This window comes from Leuciscus leuciscus (genome assembly GCF_965113295.1).
Source record: "Leuciscus leuciscus genome assembly, chromosome: 9".
Classification (NCBI taxonomy): Eukaryota; Metazoa; Chordata; class Actinopteri; order Cypriniformes; family Leuciscidae; genus Leuciscus; species Leuciscus leuciscus.
In genome coordinates this window covers 21717859-21731393 of record NC_138733.1, presented here as the reverse complement: position 1 = coordinate 21731393, position 13535 = coordinate 21717859, and the positions used below count along the sequence as shown (strand labels likewise).

Here is a 13535-nt window from a genome sequence, read left to right as displayed (position 1 = left end):
CATACCGAGTTTTGTAATGGTACACCAATGCATTCGTAAAGTGTTGCATTTAAAATCTTGATATTACAACAGCCACTAGGCTGACCAAAGTGCTTTACAGAACAACCAGATTTAAATATAGTAAGTATACCTGCTTAACAACACATAAAACACAAATAAGAGCAAACCTAAGCAAAACCTTAAAACTGGAGTAACAAAACCGTATCAGACTCAAATATAAAATAGTAAAACGAGTAGCAAAGCAGTGTCAGACTTAAATATAGAATGAAAAAAAATAGAAAAAAAGCAGCAGTAGCAAAGCAGTATCAGACTCAAATATAGAATGGCAAAACAGTATCAGATTCAAATATAAAGTAGTTAAATAGGAGTAGCAAAGCAGTATCAGACTCAAATATAGTATGGAAATACAGGAGTGGCAAAACTGTCAGGGATCCACCAGATCTGCACACTCCGCCCACTCGTTCACTCTCCCCGGAATACTGATTCCCCACACCTGCACCTCATCATCACCTCATCATTCACTCCCTTTATATACAACCCTTCACCTTCTGTTCAGTGTCTGGTCTCGTCTTTACATGGACGCACAAGACTCACTACCTGTTACTTACCTGATCTACCAACCTGAGATACTCATCTTCATTCCTCATTCCGATCTGCAATCTGCCTTCTCCGTTGATCATCTTCATCATCCGTTCTCCACTCTGGTTTCCACTCCACCTGCAAAGACATTCATATTACTATTCAGATAAGTTCTATCTTCATCTCAAGTTTGCATGACCAACTCACCATTTCATCTGCTGGTTCCGTGCTTCTGTTCTCAATAAACATTGTTTATATTTACTCACCTGTTTGAGTCTTCTCTAAACCTGACAAAAACAGTATCAAACTCAAATTTAAAATAGCAGAACCGACCATTAGAGAAGAGATCAATATACTAAAGAAAACAGGTAGGTTTTTAACAGAGACTTGAAAACAGAGTAGGGGCCGTTCTAATCTCAAGGGGCAGGGTGTTCCAGAGTCGTGACTATGCCACCGCAAATCCACGCTCCCCTCTACGCTTGAGTCTAATGCGAGAGACTATCAGCAGAGCCTGGTCGTTGGATCTTAGGCTTCTGGAAGGAGTGTAGGGATGAACAAGTTCAGAAAGAGGGGCAGGAGCTAAGTTATGAAGAGATTTAAAAACAGAGTAGAATTTTGAAATTAGAAAAAAGTGGCACAGTTCCATTGCTTTTTTTTTGTGTGTTCTCAGAGTAAGCCCATACATGTGTGTCAAATTTGGTGAAAAATCTCATTTAGTTTTGGAGTTATAGACAATATGTATGCGAGCATAAAAAATTATCCATGGGTGACTTTGATTGGATTTTTTTTTTGCCACTTACTATCAAAATTTTGACATTAGGGTTTAACCAACGACCTATGTTTCCAAACTTCCTACGGTGGTTTCGTCTCGATTGGTCTAACGGTTTCGAAGATATTGGCAAATGTGTTTTAAGCGCTAATTTACAACATTGTGCTAACCATAAGGCAAAACCTAGAATGTTTGGTATCGTTAGACTCGGCAAGGATTCAGGAATGTAAGGAGATGACTCCCGTGAATATAAGTCAATCAAATCCAAAGTTATAAGCATGTAAATATTATTTATTTTTACCACTAGGTGGCGCTGGTCCGAAACTTCTCAGTCTCTTTCAGAGCATCGTGCTGCTGACCCATATCAAGTTTTGTAAATATACGTTCATGCATTCATAAAATACAGCATTTTAGTACAAAATTCAAAATGGTCGACGCCCAAATATGATATGGAAAAATTGGATATCAGTCAACTCGGCATGACGCCCTGAATCTAACAAGACCACTTTTATGATGTTTGGACAAACCGTTCAGAAGTTATAACCAAAAATAGCAATTTTTCGTATCTCCGGACCAGTTGGTGGCGCTGTGCCGAAATGCAGTATGTCGCCTCAGGTCATGCTTGTGATGACATGTACCAAGTTTGGTCTGAATACAATAAAGCTTTGCGGAGATACAGCCTCACGTCTGTTTTTGCAAGCGCTACGTAAAATTAGTTTGCGCGGTATTCAACAACGGTTTGACGAATAAACTTGAATTCCATAATTTTTGTCGGCATAGTCTGAAGATGATCTGGTTCAATTTTCGTGAAAATTGGAGCAACCGTCTAAGACGAGTTAGAAAAAAGTAGGTTTTTAAAAAAAGTCAAAATGGCGGAAGGATTTACATGACGGAAAATAACGTCATATGATGCCATCGAATCGTCTTGAGCCGAAAAATGTTTTAAATTTTAAAATTAGCATAAACTTGAGTGAAAATTTGGACAGTTGGTGGCGCTAGAAGGATTGAGTTAGAGACTCCAAATTTGCTATGGTGACTTCAGATTGTCCGCTATCAGTGTGCCAAATTTAATAACTTTCCCACAAGCGGTTCTATGGGCTGCCAAAGACTTCCATGCGGAAGAATAATGAGAACGCCAACGATTTCAAGAGGTGCCTCCACACTTTCAGTGCTTGGCCCCTAATCATTTTTTTCTTGAGTACCAAATCAGCATATTATAATGATTTCTGAAGGATCATGAGACACTAAAGACTGGATTAATTCTGCTGAAAAATCTGCTGTGTCATCACATGAATAAATTACTTTTTTATTTTATTTTAAAATGCTATATTTTTGATTGGATAAATGCAGCCTTCTGAAGATTCTGAGCTACAGCCCCTTCTGCCCAGGTCTAGCGTCACTTCTGTGTCTTTTCTTGTCACTCCTGTGTCTCTGTTGTTCTTATCTGGCTCAGTAGGCTTCATCAGAGCTGCACAAACATCCATTTGTATGTTCATTTCACATAATGAGAATGCAATGGTTGCCTGACTGATTATTTGTGAGTTTTTCTGGCCTAAGGTTGGCGATGATGAATGCAGACGATTGTAGAGATGACTTACCTCCCAGATTAATTCATTCTTGTGTTTGAATAATTAGTCCACGGTATCTTGAAATAAATGTAATCATAATGCAAACTCTATCTGCTGGGCTGTCTGTTTGTATTTTTGCCAACACACCGAATGGAAGTACAGGAAGGAATGAAAATGTGATGTTCATTCAGAGCTAAACCTCTCTCAAGAACCGCCTAGAAATATTATATTTAGGCAAGGGGACGCACTGTATTGCAAATATACTGTTTTTTTTTTAAGCTGAAGTGGGTTTTCTGTGCCAATAATGGCTGTTTTCGAATGGGTTTCCCAGAACTCCCCCTATCTGTTATTGGCTGGCCAAACAGGTAGTCCCGCCCCCAATTTTTCAGTTTTGCATGATAGCTTTTTCTGTATGGTCTGTTTTAGAATGGCTGGAATGCAGTGTTAACCAATCATAATTTACAATAATTTATCTAATTATAACGTACCTCATCCTATATCTGATTAGTTTTTATTTTAGCAGGTGTGCTCTTTCAGTCATTCAGTGGGTTTGATGAAGGCTAACATTTTGTTTGTCAGTCCTTGTGGCGTGGTAACAGGTGTAGCTTAACACACTAAGCACATTTTCTCTCTGTGTGTTTGTGCAGTCCACGGGTTCTGGCATTTTGGCATTTCCTTGAGCTTCTATGACATTTCTGGATATGCAGTGTACAAATGTGTGCTCACTTAGCCCTGGGCCAGCACCCGGCCTTCTTAGCAAGATGGAGCTCGTCAACGGCCGGCCGAGGATGGATGAGTGTAGAGATTTGTCAGGCAAGGCTGTACTGAGCTGAATAACCTTTTACTGTCAATAAACTCGCCCTTTCTCAGGTAATGACCTGTCTGTGTCTGTCCGGACTGAAGGGGGCCAGTCTTTTAACCTTTCATCAGAGATTTGCTCAGCCCAGCTGTATTCCCCCTTCCTCCTTTCATCCATCACTCTTCCTGGCTGCTCTTTAGCTTGTCTGCACTCAAAACAAATTGCTTATATATTCTCTTTTTTTTTTCTTCTCCACTATCATTTACTATTGCTTGTTTCTTCCCAGCTGAGCCATATTCATGTAATTTCACAGTTTCTTAAAAGAGGGTGTAGATTCTAAGTAGGACACATGCTCCTGAGCTCACACTGATGCATGTGTCTTCAATAGCAGGTGTAGCATTGGTTTGTGCCAATGTTAAGTCTATGGGACATTTTTCTCCCAGTTTTCCACCTGCTGGGCGAACACTGTATGCCCGATCGCTTCTAAAAGTCAGAGCCCACCTCTCTTCAGTAAGCCACACTATTTGACTCCTCATTCATGGGTCTATGACAAGTTTTAACCAAAAAAAAGATTTAGTAGTAGTATGAGAGATAGTGATGCTTTGCTTCACAAGCACCACTAATAATAGCTAATAGCTAACTCCATGTCCGCTATAAATTCATTAGCACCGTTTTGCTGGAAAATGATGACATACGGTGCAAAACACTACTCATTATCCCACAAAACCGACTTCAGTTAAAGCCATTTTACTGATGCTTCCATGGCTTTCACAGTCATTTGCGCAATTTGCACAGCACTATCTTTTTGTGTGTGTATATATATATATATATATATAAAATATACAGTTGTAATTAAATTATTCAACCCCCATTGCAAATCAGGTTTATTGGCAAAATGTACAGACTTTCATCTGTCAAAGTAATTGAAATAGCTCAACAAAACAAATGTTTCAAGTTTCAACTAATCAAGGGCTTCATTAGTTACACCAGGTGGGCTTGAGCTAGAACACATGAAATATCTGAACTTGCTAGGTTTGTTGAGTCTCGTTTGATGGCATGTTATAAATATGGTCAAGTCAAAAGAATGGTCCAAAAAGTTAAGAGAAGATATCATCGCCCTTTACAAAATAGGAACAGGATACAAACAGATGGCAAAGGCACTAAATGTTCCGTTGGAACCATAGTTTGCAAGTTCAAAGTTAAAGGAACACATTGGTTACACTACCTGGATGCGGCAGAAAAAGGAAGCTATCAACGTCTGCAACCAGATTTCTGAGAAGGCAGGTTCAGAAAAACACTTGAGTAGGCCTGTCGCGATAGTCAATAAATCAATTAATCGCACAATAAAAAAAATTAGCTCGATAATTTTTCCAGCCGCGATAATTCAATTTGCATGCTTGTTTGTTTTCCTCATCTCTCTCTCTCTCTCTACCAAAGAGACTGGATGACCACTCTCGGTTCCTTTAGCGTATAGGAGGAGAGAACCCTCTTGTGTCTTTGTGTGGGGTGGCGGCACCGCGGCGCTTGTCAGTCACATGGTCTTTGTATGGGAAAGCGGGACTGCTTGCGGCGACTGCCGGGAGACAGAGAAGACGCTAGTTGTGAGTTGGAGGGGAAAAAAGAAAAAGATGGAATTGGTTTCAAAGCCAAACGTGACAGCGAGCCCGATCTCGTGAAAATGCGTATATCTATACCACAAATGTTATTTCTCGTGCCATTTATACGCCAAAAATAGTTTTTGCGTGCATATGATACGCACTTTATGGCGTGTAATAGGCACGCACTCCTCACCCTAATCCTAACCAAGTATTTTCAGTGCGTAGCATACACGCAATAAAGTGCGTCTTCGTCTTCCCGACAGTACACAATCACTCGGGCGTTTAGTCGACAAAGTAACAGGAGGACAGTGCAAAATGGTGTGATATGGCCTGTTGAGACTTTTTAAAAAAAAAATTTATTTGTTTACAAAGGTCATAACTGGTAGTTTTGCCTGTTATGGAATGTATCACTATTTATGTCTGAGCCTAATGTTTAATATTTTTTTGAAGTGCAATTTTGTTTACATCCATTTTATTTATTGTTTTTGCTATTTATTCAAGTGAATCTTTTTGTTAACAGACACTGAGAGTATTGTCAGAGCATTGCTTTTATTGTTTTTGGTTGTTTTGTTCATCTTTTGTGGATATTTAAAATGTTTTCGTTTTCAATGGTTAATATTCTTAAGAAATAAAAGTTTATAGATCTTTGAAAAGGTGTACCTGCATTATTATGCCATTATCATTATATTAGATGAAAATGGTCTCAGAACGACAATATTATCGTTTATCGCAATAATTTGTTGTACAATTTATCGTCCAGCAAAATTTGTTATCGTGACAGGCCTACACTTGAGTGACTGCAAAGGACCTGTAACAAGACTTGGTGGCAACAGGCACTGAGGTTTCAGCTTGCACAGTAAGGCACGTACTAAACACATGCCAGAACTCCAAGACGTACACCACTACTAACCCAAAAGGACAAGAAAAGTCGACGGAGGAAGAAGAATGAAGCATATGCTGAAAAGGGGCTGCTTTGCATCCTCTGGCACTGGAAACCTGCAGCATGTGGAAGGAAAAATGGATTCATTGAAGTATCATTCATGCTGTCAGTGAGGAAGCTGAAGCTTGGGCATCATTGGACCTTTCAACAGGACAATAGCCGCGTTTCCACTGACGGGCCAGTGCGAGCCAGGGCTTTAAACGGGCCTTGCCGGGCTAAAAGCCCCGTGTCTGTAGCACCGAGCCCAAATCACACTGCGTTTCCACTATCAGACCAGAAGCTCTGCTAGTGGCTTATCGTTAGGTCTATTTCAAAAAAGAAAGAGGACAGACTTACTTATTCAGTCGAGTTTGTTTCTGTTTTTTGGTAGTTACAGAACATAATTATTTACATCACATTTAGAAAGAAAGATAATTCTAATGATAAATATGCCACCAAAAATACGACCTGAGGAGCTTTAGCACTCTCTCCCAGTAAGCTACATTTACAGAATTTTCAGTCAGAGAAACAGAGGAAGCTCCCGAAAAAAAAGTTGCTTTATTTTACGATAGTCTGGTATAAAGAGACGAGACGTAGGCTACTGACAGATAAAATAAAAACATGATTGTGATAGCCTTCAAGCATTCATTTTTACCATGTTTACTATGGTAATGGTTAGCATGCATAGTCTTTGCATATAAATATTTCTACCTTATACGGTGATCAGAATCCACATCGGATCACAAACAGAAGGCATTCAAACATGAAAGTGAGTTTTGAGGTAAATTATTTTAAAAGTCTCCAATGCTGATGTTAGCTGGTATATGAAGTCATCTGGCGCTGCAGTCTCCTGACTCAGGTAAACTCATCCTCTGTTCGTAACCACTCCTCTTGCCCGAGCTGGCCCGCTTTGGACCAAGGTATTCAGCAGGCCAGAAAACCCTGGCCATTGGCCCCGAGGAAGCCCTGATGAGGCCCGATCAAGCCCCAGAAGTGACAGTGGAAACGCGACTGGCGCTGGCACGCACTAGCACGCCCGACATTGGTCGGCTAATGATCCCAAGCCATACGTCAAATTCCACCAAGGCTTGGTTGCAGAAGAAGTCCTGGAAGATTCTACAGTGGCCATCACAGTCACCTGACTTGAAGCCCATAGGAAATCTGGTGGAATTTGAAGAAAGGTGGTTGCAGCATGCAAACCCAAGAATATTACTAAACTGGAGGCAATTGCTCATGAGGAACGGGCTAAGATTCCTCAGAAATGCTGCCAGAAGCTGTTGTCTGGTTATACATCTCGTTTGCAGAAGATCATGACAGGAAAATTATTTTCTACTAAGTACTAAATATCCTTGCCATTCAATCTAAGTCAATTCGATTCACTGTTATTTGTATAGTGCTTTTCACAATACATATTGTTTCAAAGCAGCTTTACAGAAAATGCATGTCTATTTTCACTTGAATTTGGCAAAACCACTTTAAACATTTGTTGTGTTGTGCAATTTCAATTACTTTTGTTTGATTTGTTCATTGCAAACAGCTGAAAGTCTGTAAATGTTGCCAATAAACCTGATTTGCAATGGGGGTTGAATAATTTCGATTACAACTGTACGTATATCAGATGTCAAACTGGCCAGAAACTCTCTCACGCTGGACGGAATGTCATGTTTTGATGCAATGATTATGGTTGTAATTGATTTTACTGCAGTGATGCAGCATATTTTAATAATTCATACAGCAAACTACTCTGCTGACAGTAGGCCACTATGTATTTCAGTACTTAGAGGCCAGAAATATGGCATTTGTAATTGTAAAATGATGAAAATATTCATCAATAAATCAATATTGACTTGATTTAAAATATCTTATATTTAGTGTAGCAGAGTCAGAAGTTGAAGAATTAGATGAGGTGAGATGGAGTAGAAATTGTGGTATGTTTCATTCTCATTGACTGACAGGAAAGGCTCCTAGCTGGATAGGTCACACTTGTATGAGATCAGAATGAACTGATAGACATGAACAATGGTGATAATTGAATTTCGCTCTTCCTTTATTTCACTGTTCATTTGTTAGTCTGTATAGTACATGTAACAGATCCAATTTTAGGGCATGAGTCTGTTTCCAGGACAACAGGGCAGCATATCTACGCATGATGCTGGCGTCCAATGAGGAAGGGAAAAAAAATGCACATCTAATGTTATGAAGTTCATCAACCACATAATTGTAAGAGTCGATGATACAATGATTTCAGGACAAAAGCACAGAATGAGAATATGATCTCCTTAGACTGGTGCTAGAATAGGCTGATCTCACTTTAACTGTTGTTTTAGGTATTTTTCTATATTAATTATCCAAGTTAATTCGTCACCGCCTTAGAAAAGTGATTTTATGCAAGATAAGATAGATATCTCCCAAAATTGGGCATATAGAGTATTATGTGGTCATGTGTTTTAATTTTGTAAAGTAATATGTTTAGATTTCCATCACTATTAATATGTTGAAGTTAACAGCTTTGCATGTTTTAGTAATATGTAGTCACTTATTGAATTATTATCATTTAATTGAATTTAACAGTGCAGCTATGCTTTGTATGACAGTGTCTACAGGTCAGTGCCCTCAATAAGGGATGACGTATTGATTTTTCTTAGTTTAAAGAGATAGTTCACCCACAAATTAAATTAAAATTAGCCCATGATTTACTCACCCTGAAGCCATCCTAGGTGTATATGACATTCTTCTTTTAGTTATATGAATGGGGACATATCATGAAAATCTGACTATTTCCGTGTTTAAGTGCTATAATCGGGTTGCCAGTGCATCTACCAACCCAGAAAACGTGACAAGTGACAACTCAGTAACTTTGTTTTGGTAAGCCTTTCTCTGCAAGCAGGTCGAAAAATAAGCCGATCAGATTTCGCTCCCCTTAGTTCTGACGTAGGAAGGGGATCGTTATAATATTACCGCCCCTTAATCTGCACGAAAAAGCATGCAAACTGTTCTTTCGTTGGCTGCACAGACAAGCACAGAACATAATCTGAGCCTCAGATGAGACAAGAGAGCAGTTGATTAATTTTATTTTCAATGGAAATCCGCCAGAAACAGATGAATCAATGTAACTCCACCACAACTACATAAATGTATCCACTAACCATTCAGAAACATCCAGGTGCAGTCTAAAAGTTGCAACCTCTTCTGGTTATTTCTGAGATTTTGAATGAGTGAGATTCGCGTGTTTTTTTTTTATTGTATCCGAAGCTCATGTAAAGGATCGGCCCTCTTCTGAACGGAGGCAAATATTGGTATTTTCCTTACACAAACACATGGCTTCTCTTCAGAAGGCCTTCATTTACCCCCCGGAGACGTGTGGAGCACTTTTATGATGGATGGATGCGCTTTGATGGACTTCAAAACAGAAACGGCATTCACTGCCATTATAAAGCTTGGAAGAGCCAGGACATTTTTAATATAACTCTGATTGTATTCGTCTGAAAGAAGAGTGTCATATACACCTAGGGTGGCTTGAGGGTGAGTAAATCATGGGCTCATTTAAATTTTTGGGTGAACTATCCCTTTAAGACATTGTAATGGGTCCAACAATGGTATACCACTCAGCTTTTATATTTACATGTATTTCCACCCTAAGTGACAGCTTCTTCTTTTTTTTGCACTGTGTTGAGTTCTCTCGATACATAAAGTGTATCTTTCTCACTGTTTTTAGGTATGGTGTAAATTTAGTGTGACAAGCAAGTTATTGCAGCTGTTAAAATGGTTAGCTTGTCTGAAACGGTGCCAACTTTGCATTTATGCTTCATGCCAACTTTGCCAGCTGCTTAGAGTGATTTATATGCAGTGTCTCTTGAATGTGTGCTTAAACATTTACCTGACCACCACTTATCTCAGAACATGCACCTAATTATTTTATATTATATTGTATTGTATTATTTATTATATAATTACTTATATTACATTATTAATTATATTATATTATATTATATTATAGATAGTACTACTTGTATGTAATTTAAATAATAATTACAAAAAATCTGTGAAGAAAACAACACAGTAATAATACAAATGTTGCAGAATTTCATTATGTACCAGTGCAGCAATAAGCAGAACAATGTTTTTCCACAGAGACAATGCAAATTTGTAGGTTTGTGTTCAATCTTAGCAGTGTGCCAGACAGAAATAGCCAGTGCTCTGTTTCTTTGAACCAATTAATTTATCTGTACAATTTATTGGCTGCATTTCATGATTGTAACTGGTTGCTTATTATGAGGCATGACTTTTGTGTTTTGGCATTGTGAAAGTGTGAGACAGAGGCCAACTGCATGTCTCGCACCACATGCGTGAGAGTTGACAACCCTGTCTAAAGTATTTTACTTTTGTTTCCTTAAATAATTAGTTGCTGTAGTGCTCTGCTCAGATGTTTCTTGTGATATAGCTCAGTACACATAAAATCATTATTAACTGCTGAACAGAAGGTAGGGTATTGCGTTTTTATCTCGACAAATATTTCATTTGTTTTAATGTCTTGTCTCACTTGTTGAGTGAGTGACATCTGTCAAACTTAAAGTTCACAATTCACAGACACCCTTTTTTAGATTAAATTTGACAGAATGCAGATTATAATAGGGATGCTTGTTGTATTGGTAAATGTTTGTTCTTGTATCTGTTCAATAACTTCCTTTTGTGAGCTGATGTGGCTTCTTATCATAGAATGAGGCAGATAGTATATTATATTATTTTACAGTATACAATGATAAAGGATATGTCGATGAACATTGCATATAAATATACTTTAGTATTATGAAAATACCCGAGAAGGCTTGAAGAACTCAAATACACCATATATTGTGGCCGTCGTGTGTTTATTGCCTGTTTAATCAAAGCATTTCTATCTTATTTTTATCCAGCTACAGCGATAGCTTGATGCCTTTGTCCACATTATGGGTTTCCGACCTAGAACGTCATAAGTTATATTACTTCTGTGAGGCATATGTGAGTTTCTGCATGAGGGCGCCCTCTGGCTTCCAGTATGAATGAAACAAATGTATGTCTAAAGAAATGTATATGATAATCCATATGTTTTTCTCCAATGTACAGGAGTTTGTTTGTTTTTTCCACAGTGGATGCGTAATTAAGAGGCTCATGTTTCATATTAAAAACATGGACTTTTTTTATTTTGCATACCTCTTGACAAAAAAATTAATAATAATTCTCAGATTTGAGACCTTAGACCTTTCTATTGATTTATAGCCATAGGCTGCCTGCAGGAAGTTTCTTCAAGCGTCTTGAAGATGTTGCCATAGTTCTTCTGGATTTAGTCTGTCTCATTTTTTCTTTTTTTTTCTTCATGTAATCTCAGATGGACTCGATGGTGAGATCAGATCTCCGTGTGGAGCAATACCGGCTGTTGTCAGATAGTTCTTGTGTATACAAGAAAATCTCACTGGATTATTGCAATTAATGGCAAAAAGAATGTTTGGAAATGTAAACCAATATTTTCAACTGACACACTACAGCAAAAGATATAAATAACTGGTTTAACTTTTTTGGGGTGAAAATACTTGTGTGCCTAAGATGTTTGCGCAGTACACACACACACAATTATTAATTTTTTTTATTATTATTTATTTATATATATATATATATATATATATATATATATATAAATAATAATTATTATAATTTTTTTATTATAATTTTTTTTTTTTTCAAATTGTGCAGCCCTATATTATATTGTATTGCACTGACTGGACTCTCTGTTTTTGACATGCAGTGGCCTTGCAGTTGCCCGAGGGTCTCCAGATGTTTGCCTGTGTGATCGCTGACATCATTGAGAGGTGGGTACCACATACACTCACACTCTTACGCACCTCAGGACTGTGGACCGGCCTGGGTAGACGTCATTGGTTAAAAAGACAGTGTGTTTGAATCTGCAAAAGACCTCTGCGCTCATTAAAAAACGTATCATTATTCCCCTCCATAGCCCGTATCTGGGGCTCAGCAGAAAATTAGACACAATTGCAGACACAAGCTAGCTATTACAGTCTTGCTAGTTAATGACATGAAGTGGAAAACCATTATTCTTCTCAATTACATCTTGTTACTGTCTGTGCAGACCATGCAGCATACAAAAGTACAAATCCTGGTCCAGTGTAGGTTAAGAATGAGTCTGACCACACCTCCCACTTCGATCGGTTATAATGTTAATGCTAATGAACGCTAGCACCTCGATTTAATGACAAACAATGTGCTGTGACAACAAAAAGCCCTGAAAAAAAACAAAAAAACAGCCTAAGCAGTTGGCTGGTGTTAGCTGGTCATGTCTCGTTTAGCAGGCCGGTTTTCGAGGTTGTTTAATATGGTCAGGCTGGGAGACTAGCTGACCCACCAGCTGAACACTAGCTAGGCCAGGCTGGGAGACCAGCTTGACTTGCTTAAACCAGCTACATCCATGTTAAACAAGCTAAGACCAGTCAACAAGCTTAGACTGGTTTCAGCTGTTTGTTTGTTTTTTTCCACCAGGGAAATATTTATGTTCATAGTATAGTCACAGGGTATGTGGCACTCATATTAAAAATGTGGCACTTTTTTATAAAAAAATAAATATTGTCATTATTTACTTTTTTTCTTCTTCTTTGAAACAAAATTTCCAATTTCCTTTCCCCCCCCAACAATTCATTTCAATATAATTATATTTATTGGAGTCTGAATCATCTGGATTGAGTCAGTTACTGTAGCTAGGGCTGGGCATTGAAGCAGACATCATGATTCGATTTGATTTGATTTGATTTCTATTCACAAGCTTGCGACGCAATACAATTTCAACTTTACTATAATATAAAAATGTATAGTAATGTTTAAATTAACTGATTTGTAGGCTACTTACATTTAAATTACACATAAGGATGTTTTTTATAATAACAACGTCATGATTATAATTTTAATTTTTTTATGACTTTCTACATGTTTTTTTTAAATATAAATATTTAAATGGTGGCTATCATAAAAACATGACAGATTTATTCAAACATCAAATATTGAAGTACAGGTTGAGTAAAATAACAATGAATATGCAATATAGTACATATATTTATTGAAATGCTCCTCTCTAGAGTTTCTAGATAAAAAATTTCTAGCTGATTTATGAGTATATGGACATGATATAAGAATAGCTTTTCTGAGGTAAATGTAGCATTATGTGAAATATTGTTCTCAAGCTTTTTAATTGACGTTGTTCCGCTGTTGAAACACTGATTGAGCAATTGCATGAGACATGATATGGATTTTGGCAAGTTGT

General features: G+C 37.8%; 1 protein-coding gene across 2 annotated transcripts in view; it reads left to right on the top strand.

The window, feature by feature from the left end:
* dph1 (diphthamide biosynthesis 1) overlaps positions 1-13535 on the top strand; it is a 108707-nt gene that overhangs the window by 13941 nt on the left and 81231 nt on the right. For both annotated transcript variants that reach the window (XM_082180556.1, XM_082180555.1), the window contains exon 3: positions 12012-12075. In XM_082180556.1, coding sequence (XP_082036682.1) covers positions 12012-12075 — 64 coding nt within the window. The remainder of the gene's footprint in view (positions 1-12011; positions 12076-13535) is intronic.